The sequence below is a fragment of the Chroicocephalus ridibundus genome, chromosome 8 (genome assembly GCF_963924245.1).
Source record: "Chroicocephalus ridibundus chromosome 8, bChrRid1.1, whole genome shotgun sequence".
Lineage (NCBI taxonomy): Eukaryota > Metazoa > Chordata > Aves > Charadriiformes > Laridae > Chroicocephalus > Chroicocephalus ridibundus.
In genome coordinates, this window is record NC_086291.1 from 17398741 (window position 1) to 17419140 (window position 20400).

Here is a 20400-nt window from a genome sequence, read left to right on the forward strand (position 1 = left end):
GGACGGGGCGGGGGGGGGGCTGGGGCACCCGCTTTCCCCCGTAGTAAACACTGTTCTGAAACAGTGGCAGAAAAGATCAAAAGTGAGCTCTCTATTTCTCTCCTCTCCAATTCCCCTTCCTGCCCCCCACACGGTCTTTTGTTTCAATCCAGGAGAAATCCGGTGAATCACCTAATTAAAAACCAAGACATGAATTAAGCATCCATTTTTTGTACTACAAATTGCCAGCTCTCCGCTTGTCCCCTCCCTTGGTCTCCATTAAAAAAACACCAGAGACGCTGTTAAAGGGGGGGGGGGGGGGGCGGTATTTTTGCCTCTAGCTTCCAGCTCTGCTTTCTTATTTCACTGACTCCTATCCCAGGACCTAAATTGCTTGGCTGTGTAATTACTAGAGTAAGCCTATTTTAAGTTAAAAGCTTCCCCCCCCCCAACTCTAAATGAAACTTGATTGAGGGGCCCGTCCTTAGTTATCAAGGGAGTCACTTTCTGGTCAGTCCTCTTGATTCATCTTTTTAGATTTTAATCAGCATTAAGGTATTGCTTGTCCCTAAGAGCTTTAGCTTAATGGGGTTTACTGGATGGTTTTTCTCAGTGTAAACGTTTCCCATTTTATATTTTTTATATATATATTTGCCTTCGACAAAGACGGGGCTAAGGTGGTGGCATGGAATCTTTTTTTTCTTTCTTTTAAGAAATCCGAAGTGATTTAAAGTGTAGGGAAATGGTTTTAAAGGACTCGGAGCAGGAAAATGCAGATTCATTTAGGCTGTAGCTGGAAACTGTAAACAAAAGGGCAATTCCTTGAACAAATTGCATCAGAAAATCAATTTTACATAAAGGTATATGATGCGTTCGGATAAAATGCAATGCTAATGGCTTTTAGAGTGGTTTTTCTTTCCAAAGTCTCGGGGTTTTTTGTTACAGCTTAATTGGTGCAGTTCTTCTGGTTTATTGTGCGGTCACTGGACATACCTCCAGGTACTCTTTCTGAGGAAAACGTGGTGTTTAAAATCGGCCCTCAGTTTCTTCTACTCCTGCAGCCGAGTTGGGCCAGTGCAGGAAAAGTTCGTCCTCGCTGCTCTGGAGGTATCAGTCTGAAGGTCCTTAGGCAGATAGCCAGATGCCTCGGCATGAGCACATACGGCTTACAAAGGACAAAGACAAAACATGCTGCTTTAATTGGCAGTAAATAACCTTGATCTTTTTATAGTATAAATGACTAGAGGAACACCGGGAGTTTTATTGGACTCTGGATTGAAGGCAACAAATTAATCGGTTTAGAGTAAGCTTTATGAATTGATTCCTATATTATCTCTCGGTTGTCCTGCTTGCATGAAAGCATTTATTAGAAAGTGAAAAATGCCCTTAGTAGCAGTTTTTGGAGTTTACCAGCCAGAGTTACTCCAGCCGGAGTCGGGTACTTCATTATTCTGCTGCTTTCCTATGGTCGGTAAACTTTTTTTTTTTTTTTGAGTAAACAAAGCTTTAGCATTTAAACTGCTGATCAAGGGCAAGATTAGCGAGACAAAAGTTGAGTATGTTTGTTGTAGGAAGTTAACAGGCGTCCTAAAGTTCAATGATCTATTATTCGGCCAGTGTCCTCAGTCTGGAGTGCTTTCTCTTGGTGTTTTTATGTCTCCAAAATAAAACAAAACAAAAAAAAATCCTGAGGTTCTGGGGCGGCCGGTCCCGAGCCCCTCGTTTACCGCCCCGAGCCTGCAGAGTCCTCTCCTAGACTGAAAAACCAGTTTCACAACTTTTTTTTTTTTTTCACTCTTCACACACTTTTTTTTTTTTTTTTTTTTTTTTTTTTTTTTTCATAAGCAAAACAAACCCCGGGACTGTTCCTGACTTGTGTGTGAGCTGCAGCTGCACGAGCCCCGGAGCGGGGGTGGGGGGGGGCGGCGGGGCGCGCTGGCTCTGCCCCCCACGCCCCGCCGCTCCCCCCGCCGGCTGCCCCGGCTGCCATCCCCCGGGCCCGGGCGGTGTGTGGTCCGTCCCCCCCGGGTGCCATCCCCCCGGCCCAGCGGCGTGTGGTGTCCCCCGCCCCCGGGTGCCGTCCCCCCGTCCCCGGCGGTGCCCGTGGGGGCGGGGCGGGGTGCGCCGTGCCGTGGCCGCCGCTGAGCCGCCTCCGCCCCTCTCTCCGCGCAGGCCATGGTGAAACCCCGGCGGCAGCTCGCAGCCGCCCCCCGGTGACGGCGGGGCTCCCTCTCGTGGAAGAGGTGCGCCGGCTGCGGGGGGAAGATCGCCGACCGCTTCCTGCTCTACGCCCATGGACCAGCTACTGGCACAGCCGCTGCCTCAAGTGCTCCTGCTGCCAGGCCCAGCTGGGGGACATCGGCACCTCCTGCTACACCAAGAGCGGCATGATCCTCTGCAGAAACGACTACATCAGGTGAGGCGACGGCCGGGCTGGCGGGGACCGCTTTTACTCTTTCCTCCCTGCCTTTTTTTTTTTTTTTTCCCCCCTCTCTCTTTTTCCTCCTTATTCCGTGTCCCCCCACCCTGCTTTATTTCTGGCGGTGGGTGCCCGCAGGGGCCGAGGGGTGGGCTGGGCTCAGGACCGCTCCTTCATTAGGAGCGGAGAGATGTGCGGGTGCGGAGACGGATGTTAGCGCCTAGCCCAGGGCGCAGTTGCGGCTGCCAAGTGGAGGGAAGAGTTTGGGGGGGTGGAACGGACGACTGTAAACTTTAAAAGTGGTTTTGTCAGCACAAAACAAGCCCTAACTAAAAATAAACAGCAATCAGAGAGGCTAAATTAATCTGCTTTTGTTGTTAGTGTTGAAGGAGAAGTGTGCATATCGGAACGGTAAAATGTTAAAATCGTAGGGCTTAAATAAGGCTGTGGCAGAGGTTGCTAAATAATGAAAATGCCTGCCTTTAGTATCTGATTAATTTATGATATTTTACATAAGCACCTTTAAACTCCTTTGAGTGGAAACAGAATGACTCATTCTCTGTTTCTCCTTGTGAAAGAGCTGATTAACCGTCAGTTGGAGGGCCACTGATTCTACTTATAGCCCAAAAACAGTGGTATAATGTTTGTCTTCATGTGTTTAGGGGAGAAGCTTTTGAGCCAATGTTTTTCCTAACTTCCACTATAGAAAATGCAGGCGACAGTAGAGGAGGGATATGCTCTTGGCTTTATTTCTTCTCTCTCTCTTTTTTGAAGCTGTTGGCTCTAAATGCCACAGATTTGGGTAGGGGGAACTAAGCCTTATTAATCTCGCATCTGTTGGGGTACAGTAAGATTACGCAGAGTATCCCTTCCAACGAGTTTTCCAATATAATTAATAGAAGGAATTCATGAGGTCAGGTTGCCTGTACGATCTTTTCAGGTGAACTCAGGCTACTTAAACTCATTAATTTTAAAAAGGAGGCATTTTGAAGGATTACACGTTTAATTTGAGTAAATGGTTTGATAGACTGATGCACACGAATGCTTCAAGGAGGTGTTCTATTTCAAACATTCAGTAATTAAAAAAAAACAACAAAAAAAGGCCCCATAGCTTCCTGGCACAACAGAAAATGCTTAGTTAAAAACAAATTGTGTTTTGTTTAAATGCTTCTGGGCTTCTCATTTTACAGTAAATGTCAAGAGTTAACCCAGGTTTTTTCTTCTCTCTGATGGCCAAAAAAGTACCCACTTATTTCTTTCTTTCTGAAAAAAAAAAATCAGCCACGAAGTGCTACAAGTTTTGCTTATGTTGTAAAAACTTGACTTCTATTTGAGAAGATCTGGACAGTTACTGAAAGTGGGCGTATGCGTGGGAGCCCTCCATAGTCTGAAAGGGTCAGAGTTAAGACTTGGTTGCTCTGGTAGTGCAGCCCTCTGTCCTGATACAGGGCTGCATCTTCCCTCGGTTAGGTGGGTGAAAACACAGCCCTCGGTATCTTTCGGGAATCGGAGCCTTAGCTTTGCTAGTTTTGAGGATATTTTTAGAGAGAAAATGCTAGAAAATCAGCAACATGGCGGGGGGGGGGGGGGCAGTTAATGATGCTTTTCGGTCCAGCATCCTAAGAAACAAGCCTAAGCCTGGCAGAATTGTAATTAAATAGAGCAGAACGGTGTTAGGGAAAGAGTCTCGTTTGAAGTGGAAAAAACTGACACTTACTGTTAAGATGCACTGAGTAGTAACAGATTCATCACTCGACCCAACACCATCAAACAAACCCTCACGTCTGATTACTACTAATTAAAAAGAGAAGATGCGTCCACTGTACCCCAGAGGCAAGTTCAGGCAAGCTTATCACAGTCCTCTGGTTTTGTGTTGCCAAAAATTAATACTCGTTTATTTTAATGTAGGCGATTATGAATAGGATGCTTTATCAGATGAGGGGTTTGAATTGATCTCCTTGTTCTATCGCCTGACTTCTCTTTAGATCTGTGTAATTTGACTTGCAAAAATAACTCTGACAGATGCTTGCTGAAACTTGAACCGGACACCGTACACTCAAGGTGGGGTTAGGATGGCCTGGCCCTGCCAGGGCTGACTTGACTTGGAGCTTTTCTGCTGGAAATGGACTTTGCAGGCCTTGGTTTGCGCTGGCATGAGCGAGGCCCTCACTCTTTTCTTGCTTGAAGTTACCTCACTTGGTTGCGGAGGCAATGCCACCCATTTTGGCAGCGAGTCTCTCTGTTTCCCCTCTGCCACCCCTCCCTCCCCCTTAAATTTTTCTGGGGGGAGTTTTTGTGATGGCACATTCCCTTCCCCAGGCAAGAGCCACAGGCGCAGTTCTTAATGGGAGGACGTAAGTGGGGACATGCCAAACCCGACTAACAAAACTGAGAGAGAGGATTGATCAGCCCAGCAGGCGCCGGGTGAAAGGGACCCGACTCCTCCGGCCAAGACCACGGGGCCATTTATTAATGAGCTTTTTTAACCGTCTGAGGTTGCGTGTGTTTTTTTGTTGTTGTTTAAACAACACAACACTCCCCTTTCCCTCCCTCCCCCCCAAAACCTGACAACAAATTAGCCGTGAAGCTACAGCAGCCGCTCTCATCGAAGACGAGGTTCCTGGGAAAAGGGAGGGAGGCGAAACCCCCCGTCCCTTCCCCTGCCTCCCCAGGCGCGCAACGCTGGCGGGGAGGGGAGCGCAGCGCAGCCCTCCCAACCTTAAGATGCCAGATAAAGCAGCAGCGTGGCAGCGAATCCGCACAATTAAAAGCTTTAATTAGTGTCTCCTCCATTTTCTCTTAGTTCTGATAGGTTTTATCTAATGAGATCTGGTCCCTGGCTTAGATCTGCTCGGAATGACGTGTCCGAAATGAATGAGAGCCGCGTCGCAAACAAAACATTTAATTAACAAAATTGGCCTCTAAGAGAGAGCAGGGAGTGGTGGGGAAGGGGAGGGGGGGGGAGAGGCTGCCCAGGCGCCTCTTAAAGGGGCAGCGCCCGCGGCCCATCCACCTCTCCTCTCCTCTCCCCTCCCCTCCCCGGGCGCCCGCTCCGCGCGGCGTGGACGCAGCCCGCCCGGCCCCTTCCGCGGGTGCGTGGGGCCGCGCCGGAGCCGGCCGCGGGGCGCCTCGCCCGCCCGCCCGCAGCCGCAGTGTGCGCCGCGCCGGGGAGGGGGCCGGCAGGCGGCGAGTTCATTTCCCTGGTAATCAGCGGCAAGCTGCTATATGCAGGGAATGCTGTCCCTTTAATTGAACAGGCTAGGTAATTAAATGGCACTTTTCCAATAGGACGTGCTAGGTAAATCTAATAGTTGGTTATTTAATATCACTTTGAAGTCTGCCCACTCAAGCACAATGACAGCACAGGAGCATGTGAACTATTAGCTAGGAAAAAAAAACCACCAGGATCTCAAAAATTAATTAAATCGCATGCAATTTAGGGGGAACGTTTATCTTGATTTGTCATAACAGAATTAATTCAAGGCCTCCAATTCACTTGGGGGCAGATCTGTTACTCTGAATTAACCAAGCGTAATTTGGCTGTTTTTTTTTTTTTTTTTTCTCCTTCCCCCTTCTCTAATGCAGCACTTGCCATTATGCACAGCCCCCCTTTTAAGTATCAATAGCTTCTGGTGCTTTTAAGGTGCTTGGTCTCTAGTTATTCTGAAGTACCTTTAATGGACTTGGCTCCAGGCGTAATTTCTGTGTTGCCTTTCTTTGTTACATTTAATATAGCTGGTGCAGAATTTAGATTAAATATAGGGAATGTACAGAAACACCAAATCGCTTCTGGATCAGTAGATCTGGATGCGCATTTCTCTTTGCTCGGGCTTGGATATGTATTTGTGGGCACAAATGTGTGCCGTGTTGTGCAAGAATGGGAGCACTTAAATCTGTTCCCGCGATTTTGGAAACAACTGGAACCTTATTTTGTTAGTGTAAGTTGCTAGAGGTGTGTTTCTGCTGTTACTGAATTTTGAGCAGCAAGATGGGAAACTGGGCTGAAAAGATTTCTTACTGCCTTCATTCCCACTCTTGTGAAAGTTCTGAAAAAAAAACCCCAAAAAATCACAACAAACCCACCTGAAAAGCGTTTGTGTGTTTGGGGGTGTGGGGAATGCTGTGTTGGAACCACACAGTGGTTAATTTAAGGTGGCTCAGTAAAATGCTGCTAAGTGTAGAAGAGCTGCCTTGTCTGTATAGGGAACCTCTTGATGTTTGTGATTGATTGCATTGCCCAAATGTTGAAATATTAATGACCTTCTTGGACTGAGGACCCAAAGAGGAAACTGAAACCAATTCTGTCATCACAATTAAAGAGTCCCCTGGCTTTAATTAGCCTGACCTGGGGTATCTCTACCCATTGCTGCAGTTAAAGAGAAAAGAGCCCATTAAAGTCCAGTCTGAGACCGATAGCTACTTAATTGAGCACCTAAAGCCTCAAGCCTTTTAAATCAAATACTGTCCTGGACAGTCCCCCTGGTTAGATAATTAGCTTTCCAGCCTCTCAGAAACCATGTGAAACAACTTTTTCAGTAAAGAATAGTTACTGTGGAAGACTTCCTTTACTGGTAAGGAGGAATAACATTTTTTTAAAAGATAAAACCTTTTTCCTGTTAATGGTATTACAGAACAAAACCATTCATAACAGTAGAGAAGAAAAATAAGCTTAATTTTCCTGGTAAATAATACAAAGCATCATAAAGGTGTTCTGACTTTGCAAGTAATTTTTTTTAATTTTAGCAGATGATTCAGCTGAAGTGACTTCCCAAAACAGAACTGTTCTGGGAACACGCTTAGGGAAAACCTAAGATGTGTGGAAAGCCTCTGGATTAGTTTGACTCCATTTATTAGAATTCACAGACATTCAAAGTGTACGACCACTTCTAGTCAGAGAGAATTGTATAACAAATGAATGCTTAATGAAGACAAGTAGTGCAACAAGATCCGTATTCCGAAAGCTGTGTTTTTGGTTGGGTGGTGCAATTAGATGGGGGTTGCGAGAGCCGCTCAGTGGGTTCAGATTCTCCCGGACAAGTAACGTTGTCTGTTCACCTGCAGGACTTTGCCTTTCTGCCTCCACCCTACCCAGTGATGCCCTCCTCGCCACCCCCTTGCCCTAGATTTTTGGATCTGTGCTCTAGAAATGCGAGAGTGTCTTGCTGCCTCCTCTTGCGGTGCTTCCCCTGCACCTTTTCTACGTGCCAACTTCATTTCTAGTAACAAAGGAGGAACAAAAACGCATATCGTAAAGCTTTTCAAGTAATCTCAATACATCATGTAACCACTCGGAACTGGTCCTGATTTAGAAGATGCCCTAATAATGGCCCCTTAGTTTCCCGACAGTTTAGTCCCTTTGGCTGGAGGTCCTGACAATGTATTAGTTCAGCTTTCCCTTTGTAACCACTGCGATTCTGCAAGAACGTGTCAATGTGTCGTGGATCTCAGACTAATTAGTTTTGAAATGGAGTTTTGATTGAACTCTTCAAATCGATGCTGCTGCAAAATTTGTTTCTCAGCTTCCTATTAAAAGCCATCTTAAGGGGCAGTTTTACTACTCTCTCTGTCGTTCAGTCGATACATTTAATAACAACTTACAGGCTATTTTCAATAAAGTGGCGACAGCAAATTAGTAGTTTGAACATGACAAGCCTCCTCTGCAAGCTCAGATTCTGAAAATTCAAAGCAATTATTTTTATACAGAGGCACACTGCAATCATTCAGATTACGGGTATTCTGTTGTAATGCGTCTCCTAGGTTGACACAAACAGAATTTTATGACTTTATTTGGACAGGAAGGAGATGCAAATATTAATATTTATTATGACACCAATACGCTAATTTGTAAATCCTATTACTATGTTTTACATCGTGCAGAAAAGTGGGTCTGTGACCCTGCCAGCTAGTTCAGTTTCCTTTTTTGCTGTGAAATGATTGTGGTAGTCTTTACAAATATTTGTGTATATTAGAGACGCAAGCAAAAGCAAATAAAGGTTTTCTAATTCTAGCTAACGCAGCCTGTAAAAGTAGAACTCAATAATCATTATTGTATTATATTTTGAATCGATGTGTTGTGCCTTTAAATGGATTTGAAGAATTATGTATATATTTTTCTTCACCACTCTTCTGCCTATTTCCCCCCTCCCCCCACTGCGTGTGCCCCCCCCCAATGGCAGATGTTGTGGTCTCATTTGATTGCATAGGAAAACTGCAGTGATACAGCAAACACCCAGAGAGATATGATGACAAATGGGTCCAGATCCCGGTAAATTACTTTCTGCTCAAATCGAAATTTCATTCAGTTTGTTGCTAGCAGAGATGAAGTAATCTAAATTGTGGACTCAGGAGCAGATAGAGGGAAGTTGGAGCAAGCATTTCATTATCAAGAGAGAGAGAAGGTTAGGATGAAAGAGATGAGCAGAGGCAAATCTAAAGTGTTGACACCATGATTGAAAAGGTTAACCCATACACATTATATATCAACCTGGATAGCAGAGAGTTTCTAATGGAAACTCTGCACTGATGGAGGTTTACTGGAGTTTCAATACACTGAGCATGATGTCTTCTTAGATATACAATCAAATCCTCTTAACCCTTTTGATGACTCATATCTCAAGATATGATTAAAGTACAAAAGAGTTCTTCATATAATTTCAAGGACACAATGCATTTAAACTCCAGTCATGAATTGTATCTTTTTTTTTTTATGATGAACCCAGTAATCTGATAAAATGTGTGTAGTACAGAATTGTTTGTGTTTCTAGAGGTGTAAGTCAATATTTCTGATTAAATCCTGTGTAAGCACATCCAAGGTAGGGTGAAGCTACCAGTTGGTACACAAAAATATACTTTTTCATTTTATGACACGTAAGTGAGTTGGAAGACGGGGGTCAGAAGTCTAAAATAGTTGTGTAATAAACTATTGCGGTGATGCGCAAAAATGCTTAGAGCCTCCTGTGTATTAAATTATTCATGATCATCACCTCTGTTTCAGGTTATTTGGAAATAGTGGTGCTTGCAGTGCCTGTGGACAGTCCATTCCTGCTAGCGAGCTGGTCATGAGGGCACAGGGCAACGTCTATCATCTTAAGGTAAGGGGGTTTTTCTGTGTACTCTTTTTTTTGTGTAGCTGATTAGTACTGCCCTGCTTCTTTAGTATACAAATCTGCATCTGCTTATGAAGGAAATGCAAAGCAATAACTAGAAATATGAGTATATATTATAACGCTTCCCTTAGTGTGTAGCTTTGTTCCCTCGTAATCGGTAAAACTGTACTTGAGTTATGTACTGCATAGTCCCAACAGGTAAGACTAATGCCATATTTGGAGATACTAGAAACCAAGCAGCTCCATATCTCAACTGTACTCGCAGTCTCTGAAGTGTAATTTTCAAACCTGCAGCATACTTAATTTGTGCTGTAGTTTCACTTGCTATCTCTTTCCTTTTCCAGTGTTTTACATGCTCTACCTGCCGGAATCGCCTGGTCCCCGGAGATCGGTTTCACTACATCAATGGCAGTTTATTTTGCGAACATGATAGACCTACAGCTCTCATCAATGGCCATTTGAATTCACTTCAGAGTAATCCACTACTGCCAGACCAGAAGGTGAATACTCAACAATTACTAATAAGCTTTGTTAGAGTTAAATGAAGATCAATTTCTTTTCATTCTAATAGCGGACATTCCTCTCCCCTGCAAGGAGACCTTTAAGTAACTGAATTTACCTTAAATAACTTAGGCATGCGGTATGGGGAGAAAATACTAACGTCTTAAATATGACATGTAGGGTGAGCCAGTTTATTTTGGTTTGGGCATGTGCATCTGTACAGCTGTCAAACTCCTTATGTACAAAGCAAAATGGAGAGCATACGTTAATATAACTCTTAACAAAGAAAAGTATTTTATTTTATACTCTTGAAATTAAGGGCTACAAGAGAGCAGGTTTCTGTGGGAGGAAGATTAGATCCTTTAATATGGAAATAAATGTCTTGTGAAGAGAAGGTTCCTGAACTAAAGCAATGTATTTCACTTTAACATTAAGGTTTTAGTTGAGGAAGCATGCTGGGGTACTCTTTCAGAAGTATTTTCTTGTCTGTTTTGTATGTCAGAACTCAGATTTAAAAACCAAAGTGCTATTTTCTTATCGCTCCATAACACTAATAGCTCAACTAGAGATTGTGTATCTCTGTGGTTGATAGCTCTTGGTTTCTAGCTAAATGAGTAAATAATGACTGTACAAATCATATAGAGAAGAAGAAGAGAAAAATATTTCTGATCAACAGTTGTCCTGTAACTCTGAAACTAGATAGTTTTAGATCTATTTTAATCTCCTTAATAAGTCCTAAAGCTATGCAAGTGAGTGCATTTTGATAACTGCTGTGCCTAATTTGTAACAATTACTGTCAACCTTGAGTTAAGAGACTGTTCATTCCACCCTGGTCCAGAAAAGAGTGAATGTATGACTCTTGCACATAATTTTATTCACATCATATTTCATACTGATTATGTATTGATGACATTGATTCATTTACTCTTTACAGCGCCACTTGCATGGATATTAAATCTTATTGACCACAGATGAATTTTAATTTCAGATTGGTGATAGATTTTTCCATCAGCTCTGATAGTATATTTGACTTTTTCATCATTAACCCAGGCAATCACACAGCACTGAGTTATTGCAATGAAACAAAAAGTGCACACTTCAGTTGGTAATTCTTTATAGATTTACAATAGGAACTTCATTAATGTCTGTAAGGATCACAAAAAATAACATTTATCCGCAAATAGGAATTTGGAAGATTAAAAAAAAATCCAGGACAAATGCTAGGCTGATCTGTTCTGTAATGTACAGAATATTTTTTAGTGCTTTTACTTAGTGGAGAAATATGTCCAAGAAAACACAAACTGGTTTTAAATGTCCATGATTTTTTTTTGTTGTGTTGCTACATTTCAATATCTGTGTTTGCTTTTTTTTCTGTGCATAAATTTACTGATTAATTTTAAGTATTCTTTCAAGCCTTATACAGTGAATGTAATTACATCAAAATAAAGCATGGACCTCTTTTATTTACTTAATTTATCAATCGAGGTGATGAGAGTTGAGTACAAAAGTCCTATATAGTTAGGCAGAACAAAGATAATTAAGATTGGAGGAGAATGTGCAGCCTCTTCTCAAGGAAGTACAAATACAGTTAAAGATTCATAGATTTATACTGTTGTGAATTTTAATGAAACAAATCTGTAATATAGACTGGCTAGCAGTGAATCTGTTAAATGAATATTTGTAGGTATCCCATTTCAAAATATAGGTAAAGCCATTCATCTTTATACACTGCAGTAAAAGGTTTACCATTCTGAGAGAGTGGTTTATCCACTTGTCTTCTAGGAATGTAAAGTTTAATGTAACTTCAAATAGGTGTCTAAATTGTCATTTAGTTTTATCAGTTTCTTACTATGCCATAGCAAAACGTAAAAATGACTTAGTTGCAATAAAAGCAGGAGACATGATGAGGAACATAGAACATGGAAAAGAGAAGTAAAATTGGACTGAGCTTGCAGAGCTCACGACTGTAGACACCTGGTAGAAGCTAAATGCAGAGAAAATAGTGAGAACAGGTTTTTATTAGTGCCCGTCACTGCCTGTTAACTGCATCGCTACAGTCAATGATGAGGCAGATGAAGAGGTATTAGTGAGGAGATTGGGGGGAGAGATTATAGTTTGGGTTTTTTTTCTTTATAAAATAATCTCTCTAGAAAATGGTGTAAGTTCTCCGACCAATTTTCAAAGGGGAATTGCGGAGCACTGAACTCCAGAAAACTGGAATAGAGCTGAGGAGGCAAGTTGGTAATTCATAGATTTGCCAGGTTTCTGGAGTTTGGAAGCTACAGGGGCAGGTGCCAAAAGAGTCGTGTTTTTTTATGTTGGCATTTTAACAGGCTAAAGATGTTTACATCAGAGATGTTTTCCAGAAAGCTGTGTGTTTTAGGGCCACTAATTAAAAATGTTCTTCCACTATGACAGATTTGGCTGTAACAGATACTCCTTATTAAACATTAAAGATCAATCAGTCTCCAGGTTATTCTACCACTAGAAATTATAGACGTAGCAGAATATTCATAGGTTTTTTTATTAAACTGAAGAGATTGAGACGTACTCGCAGCATTAAACCCCTCTTTGTTGCATATGTGAAGGTGACCGTTAGGAACTCGCTGTTGTCCTAATACAGTTTACAGGTTAACAGCTGTGGGTGATTGGTGCAGGCAGAAAGGCTTGCGTGACCTAACTTTGCTGAAAAACTTACTTTTCTTTTTAAGGAGGCAAATGCAGCGATGTTGGCTATTCCTGCCTTTTGCCTCCTGGAGGCCATTCACGCATGTAAATTATAACTTCCCATCGCTTGCCGTGTAGTTTGAAAAAAAACCCCGTTTTCTCTCAAGTCGGTACTGTTTGCCTGCAGAACACAAACTCTTTGTTTGTGATGTCCTGGGTGCCGTTTCATGTGAAGCGGATGTATTGTGAAGAATTCTCTAGGCTTTTTTTTTGGTAGTGGTAGTATTCCTGTAGTATTTCTTGTTTGCCACAGTGTTACCACCTACTAAAAGTGTAAATTTCCCACCAGTTGGCAATGTCGGTAGCAAACACTTGTCTTCAGCTTCTATACTTTAAATAAAGTATGAGTTAGATTACACCTCCTGGAGAAGATCTTAAAAATCTCCTAGTTTACATATCACTCAGCAATTCCCTTGTAGTTACATAATTGGTGTTGTCTGTGTCCATAGTAGAAGATATTTGATGCTCATTTATTAAATATGCTTGCTGGCTGCTCCCTAATCTTTGTTCTGGACAGACAAATTACCTTTCTCACACTGAGCTTCAGCTCTGGGGAATTAAACCTCCAAGCCTCTACTACTTTAATTAGCTTGAAAGTGGGGGGTTGCAGTTACTAATAGACCTCAGGCTTTTAGTAACTTAGAGAAAGGGTGAAAAAAGAACTTCCTGGGAAGCGCAAAATGTCATTTAAAAACCATAAAAATCTAATATATATTATTTCATTTTGGTAATTGCAAACAGATTGTATTTGAAGACTATGGATGATCATTTCTGTTTTATCCATGAAAGTTTAGATTTTTATTGAGTTAGACACTTTTAATTATCACAATTCATTAACACCAGTGTGAAAGCACATGTTTGACTTCATATATTAAAATGTTTATGTAACATTAACTAACACACCAGATGAGGAATTTTAAATGGGGGGGAAAAATCCTGAAATATCTATATTTAGCTCTTGTGCAATGCAGCATATTAACCAAAGTTGCCTTGGGAGGATATTGGCTGTACTTCTTATTTGCTTTACACACTATTTCTTCCAATTATAAGATCATATTACTGGCTTCTTCAAAGGCATGGCATAATGTTTCTTCCCTTTTGAAAGGGGCCCAGAAAAACCACCTTATTCACTGTACGATTTGTTACCCGAAAGTACACTTATTTATTGTTGTCATCTTTTTTTTTTTCCGTCTGCTCTTTTTAGTAGTGAAACTGCAGAAAATGTTTGCTTTTTGCCATTTGAAGTTGAAACATTAGCAGTATGAATGGATAGTGTAGAAAGCCTTAATCAAGTCACAGTTGGAAAGTAATCTAATAAAAAAGAGATTAGTGAATAAGGAAAAGACAAAAGCAGTCATGTTGTAGTTTCCTATCTCAAATTTAGTATTCTAGCTAAGATACCCATTTTTATTTCTTACAGGTCTGCTAAAAGGTCAGAGTAATGCAGAATGCGTGCCTTCATCTCAAATTTTGTTCATCACAGATGGATCCCATGTCTCCAAGTAGACAAGTCACCTTTGTAGCTAGCATCAATGCCAGCTCCATACCATTGCACCTTCTTTATTCTTGATTGCCCTTCCCGCATTTATTGGTGTATTAAAATGACTGAATATGAACATTAAGGACTCCATGAACCTGGGCTAATGGGAGACTGTAGAGAAAATGAAAAAAGATCCACCGGAGGACATCTTGGGGGGGAGGGGGGGTGGGGGGGGAAGATGACTAATGAAGCTAATTAAAAGAAGCATTGAAATCTGCTTTCTACCCTCATTAACAATTAGCAGGGCACTGGCCAGTTTGTACCCTGTGTTTTACCTTAACAACATTCTATTTGCTCTTTGTATATTTAAGTGTTGTAAGGAAATGTGTTTCAATCAAACTGAACATGAGATAAAGATGTGGCTTTTGTGATATTCTATCACAAACACTTTTATTGTATCTCTGTAAAATACAATGTATGTATGCATGTAAGTGTTTTTGTCCTAATGTTGCTACTTCCCATGGCAAACAAAAAAAAAAGAAAAAAGAAAAAAAAAAAGTCAGGCTCATAGCAGCTACTGTGTAGAAATTTTCACCTACTTCTAATTTGCTGAATGAAGAAAAATCTTTTATTTGTGATATTTTCAGAGACATTTGCTCTAGTATGGTGTATTTAAATAATAAAAAAGTAAAACAACACTGAATTGAGTATGGGTTTTAGAAGCTTTGCTTTCTTTTTTTTTTTTTTTCCCCAAAACTGCATTATTCTGAAACTATGTCTTACAAAGTCATTACCTTAATTGTCAATTATCTTTAACAGTAGCTTTTTGGTTTGGATGGGTTTTTTTTTGTCTTATGCCAGTAAAGAATCTGTTAAACTACTTAACTGTGTTACTTTTGGCAGGGATACAGAGCACTACTTCAAAATGATCTTTATTTTTCATTGAGATTCTTAATTCTGGTAATAGCAAGTATATTATAATCCGTACTGCAGTGAATTATGGTACTTGTATAGGTATTGTGGTCTCTTTCTATCCGGTTCCTTTCTGCAGAAGCATGTGTTAAGGGTGTGCATGTGTCTGTGAGTGTGCAAGCATGAGAGTGCACGCATGTACCACAAGAGGTCAAAGAATAATAACATAAAAAACCAGCAAAAGGTCTGTACCTCATGCTGAGCACTAGAATTGAGTATTCATAAAAAGGAATACAATAGCTATTCTGGTCTGAACGACATAAAGTTGTGTTTGCTGCAGTAGGAGACTAACTTTTCAGCACTGATAATCTTAAGGAAAGAAGAGCACGTTTCCTGAGCTATTTCTGAGAACTGATGTCAAATATCATCTCTTCTCTGAAAGCAAACAAACAAAAAATACGCCACTTCCCCCCCCCCCCCCCAAAGCAACACAGCCGCCTCTAAGCTTAGAAAGGGAGCAACTTCATTTAGTGTTTTATTTCCCATCAGCTGCGCGGCGGTTGAGCTGTGCAGAATAATTTTGAGAAAAAAATTCTGACTTTTCAGGTTTGTAGCAAGAACACCAACGTGAGTCTATGGCTGTGCATTGTGTGCCTGCAGTCAGGAAACTGCAAGCACCTAGAATGTGCCTCTGCCGCAATTAATAACAAATCAATATTAACAACTACTTTTATAGGAGACTAATACAGTTGAAATAAATCATGATTATGTTTTCTTTTTAAATTTTTTTTTTTTGAGAAGGTGTTCACTGTTCAGCGTGCTTGGATACGGAGTGAGCTTGACTTATTTTGGTTGTGATGCCGATGATACACAAAACGCTGATTTATAGATTTGTCTGGCTAAACAACCAACAGCAGATATTTTTTTTTCAGATTCTACATCTTGACCTCTGGTATATTGGAGGTCTGCTGAATTTCTTCTTTTAACACTTCAGTGCTTGAGGAAAAATAGGACTGTCACAGAGAAAAGAAAACGCCGTAATGTAAAGTATCAGACAGTAAAGACAAAAGAATACTTGCATAACATAAAGCAATAAAATGAAGCTATGTATGACTTCAATTAAACACAGTTACACATTTTTTTACATAAGTTCCTAAGCTTTTTGATCTGGCATTAAAGTATTTAGGTAAAGTCCTGCAAATTGTGCTGCTTCAGTGTCTTTGAAAAGACACTTGAAGCCATATGAATATAGAACTCGAGTATTAGTGAGACTGTAGACATCTTTTTATATGCTTTCAGTATAAGCACTCAAGGTACAGTGTTTAAATCTAACATGTACAGACTTTTGGTTGTCCAATATAACCTAGAAGTGCTAAGAAGATAGCTAATAACTTCTAGTAAGTAATGTAGTATAGCATTTAGCGATGTAGAGGTTGAAGTTCATTAACAGCTTTAAATAAACTATTATATGACTCGTTTGTAAAGCACAGCTACCTATTTAATAGCTTACTTTAAAAGCATTTCTTAAGTTGCAGACCTATAAGATTACAAATGTCACTCATGTTAACATAATCCACATGCAAGTGATGAAGCCTTTGCTTTGATGTGCTAAATTGGAGGAGGACTAATGGAGCTATGAATATACAATAGAACATATTTAAGTAGTATTCTTGCTTTAGGTAAAATACTTTCTTGAAACCAGAGGCATTCCAGACAATAAAACAGGCTCTAATGGGGACGGTAGGTGTGGATAGAGGGCTACTGGAAACACTTAGGTTTGTCCTTACGTGAAAAATCACTTTTTTAGGAGATCTGTAAGGACGAATATGTACTTGTTCACCTTTTATCACATGCATTTGCCACACGGAGGCTGAAACGCACCCTCTGCATTTAGTGCTGCTGAAGAGTCGTGCAAACAATCATTCAGTAAGAGCTTCCCGCACTTTCAAAAATGAATGCTGTTAAAAAAAAAATCAAAGGAAATATTACTAATCTGAAATCATCGTCGTGAACCTGGATAAAATGCTCTGTCTATACTGCATCTAAACGTCTCAATCATATAAATTGTCACTCTTATTAATGAAACAATTTTGTAAAAAGATTGCCCTCTAAATGGGTTTAATGTTTTTACCTATCCAGCTGTCTCGTTATGAGATTTACGCATCCTGGCAGGCAGTGGGACATTAAGCCTTTCCAAACCAAATTCTGTTTGCAACAAGATACGGTCTTTTCAGTCCTACATGATTTATGTTTAAATATTTTAACAGGTTATGCAGTATCTTATGAAATATAAAATGAGAATGTCTTACCAAAATGAAGCCTATGAAATTAAGTTGCATCTTTAGAATATTAACCACACTGAGTTTGTCTCCCTTTTTCCCTGTTAGTTAACACTGATAAAATTTGCATCATCTAATTTTAGGGCAAATAAAAAAAAACACCCCGCCAAACCAAAAAAATCACATACTGGTATAGTATGACTTGCTATCAAGTACCGCCAGGCATTTCAAAAGATCATTTTAATTTAATTTTTTTATCAAATTCTTTGGCTGGTAGTTAAATGTAAGGCTTTTTGCAAGGATCTATGTTCTGAACAGCTCTATTAAAATAACAAATTTGAGATCGGAACATTTATGTATATACGGTTTTTTAAGTACTAAATTTCTTCAGTGTGAAATTACGTGTTCCAGGTCTGATTTCACTGCCTGAGCCTCCTGTACGTGAAGTACCAGATAACCGTTGTTGCTGTTTGTTACTTTTATACCAGGTATATGCCTATTGTCAGTCCAGCTAAGCCACAGAAGAGCTTATTGCAATTAAATAGCAATTTGTTTCTATGAAACTGCAATTAAAGTATTACTGATCAGCCATTTTAGATTGGCAGTGCTTTGACTGCATGTTAAACAGTGAGGAGCTCCTGATTTATTTCTGCAGAGTCTGAGCTGCGAGTAACAGTGAAGTGTAACACGCTCACCTATGTCCCTTGTCAAGTTGAAAGTATGAGTCCTTCGTGAAGCGCTCTGATCTCATCACGAACATGCTGAGAGCAATGACAAGTCAGGGCTGATCTCTGTAAGTTGAACTTGCAACTTACAGGACCTGAAGTTATTACTGGGTTTTTTCTGTTCCTGTATAAGCAGGGATGTGTACGCTTCCTACAGGGGATGTTTTCAACTTCAGATTGATTCTGTTGAGAATGGACTGCAAGTTGTGGGCCGCAAGCCAATAACCTACTGCAGGTCCTGACTTGTTGGAGTTGTGTAAACAGGGCTACTATATCTCCTTAATCACAACTAATAAAAGGCTAGAAGAAAGCAATCAATTACCTTATAAGTTGTTAGGTTTTTTTTAATAAAAAGCAGAAGTTATCCGACATGGCTATTATTTTCACACTTGTACAACAGATGAGGCAGTTTAAAGCAATCCGCTCACAGGCTTACCTGTGCACGCCCGGGGTTTGCTGGTGACTGGTCGCCTGTGACATTCCTGGGAAGCCACAGTGCTCCGGCCCCCGAGCCCGGCAGGACCCGCCAGCCTCCGCGTTGAGCCCCCTGCCAAGCTTCCAGCCAGTCGTGGTTGACTTGAAATCTGAAATGTAAATTTTTGGTGCAAATTAAAAACTTGTTTGTAAGAGCTCAAAGAGGAATTAACTTTGTAGTGGTAATTATATTTCTTAATTATCACCATATTTTCACAAAGTCTGAGACATTAACTTTAGTTCCTGCATTTTTGCACAGTGGAGGCTGTAGACATCCTCGTTCCTTCGCCAGAGGGGATGACATCACACCTGTGGCATGCATGAGATAAGCGTTGCTTCATTTAGAAACAGGTTCTCGTCTCTCGGAGATATTCCTTGAGGGGTGAAATGGCTTGGGTCCTACTCCTGAAGTGTGACCCATTGGGGTCGACGCGTGCCGCCGAACAAACTGCTGCGTCAGGCGGCAAATGGGTAACACAAGCGCCCGTGTGCGCAGTACATGCCCGGCGTGCGCAGGCTCTTCGCCCCTGGCAAATGGCAGGTAAAACGCCTGCACTTAAACCTCGGTGAAAATGGCCCAGCTGACAGCGGGTAATTCATTCACCTGCAGTAGACTGGTCGTATGCCTGAGCCCAAGGCCTGAAAAAAGTCCTGTTCACAGGAGACAGACACAATTGTGTTGAGGACTAGTTCCCTCCCCCCCTGCCCCCCCCCCCCCCCCCCCCATGTGCATATTTTTTAACAAGTTGAGTTCTGTTGTTGTGCTTCTTTTAATAGTAGTTCTAGCACTCAGGTCACAGAAATGTTTTTGGCGTGCAGGAGGCTACACAGTTCGAAGGAGAGGCTGGGGGTGGCTGGGGACATAAGCCTTAGTCCTGCCTGGTGGCTCGTATTGCTCTTTTGCCCCTGCTCACCTCTAGCTTGGCCACTGAAGGGCAAGCAAGGGCCTGGCACCAAAAGGGCTGGAGTTTTTTGGTTTTTAAATGAGGCCTCTCAGTGCTACTGTATTAAAAGCAATAAATTGCAGAACTTTAGTGACTGGAAAGGCATGCGCAGGCCATGCCACAATGTGTTTAGCCGGGTCAGAAAAGATGTAAAGTCCAGTGACTGAAACAAGAGCTGTCCCTGTAACGGGTGATGCTTGCGGGACGCTCTCTGGGGGCTCAAGCCTCTGAAGGACCCGTCCTCAAAAGGGCCTGGGCTGTCAAATAGCAAAGCACGTGCACCCGGGAAGGCTGGAAATTTTAATGGGTGCTGAGTAACTTTTGAAAAATTTGAGCTTAAACTTCTCTCATAGTCACCGTTCTAATGCAGGCCTCGTAGACCATTGTGCCATTTTGTTCCCACGTGCAATATCACTCTTACATTTTTGTAATAATTTTATCTGTTTAAATCTGTTCCCTGCAATGTTAGATATTCATCCCAGCTTACAAATGCTCGGCCTGAAGACCAATTTTTTTTTTTCGAATTATTAGAAATGTTTTTTAAAAAAATTTGGTTTGTTTTTAAGATTTCTTTTTATTCACTGCTAAATATTTATTTTTTTAAAAACTAAACCAAAAGAAAAAACCTCAACAGTTTTATTGAAACAGTCCTACAAATCATAGCACTGAGCCCAAAACTAAGCTTGAGACATTCTTGCCCCAAAGGAACATTAGTGTTTTTTTTAGACAGCAATAGTGAAGAGAAAATGGACATTTTGAAGAGTGCCCATGGCAAGCGGGCCCCTCTGGTGCTCATCCTGTTCTTCACTCTTACGGGAGCAGTGGCTGCTGGGTGAGCAGAAGCTCCCCATGTG

At 41.3% G+C, this 20400-nt stretch overlaps 1 protein-coding gene across 1 annotated transcript in view; it reads left to right on the forward strand.

Annotated features, from left to right (window-relative positions):
- The window catches only part of LMO4 (LIM domain only 4), an 18674-nt gene extending 3070 nt beyond the window's left edge, over positions 1–15604 (forward strand). The window contains exons 3-6 of the mRNA XM_063343804.1: positions 2322–2395; positions 9393–9489; positions 9849–10004; positions 14153–15604. Coding sequence (XP_063199874.1) covers positions 2322–2395; positions 9393–9489; positions 9849–10004; positions 14153–14161 — 336 coding nt within the window. The 3' untranslated portion in view covers positions 14162–15604. The remainder of the gene's footprint in view (positions 1–2321; positions 2396–9392; positions 9490–9848; positions 10005–14152) is intronic.
- Positions 15605–20400: the final 4796 nt, after the last annotated feature.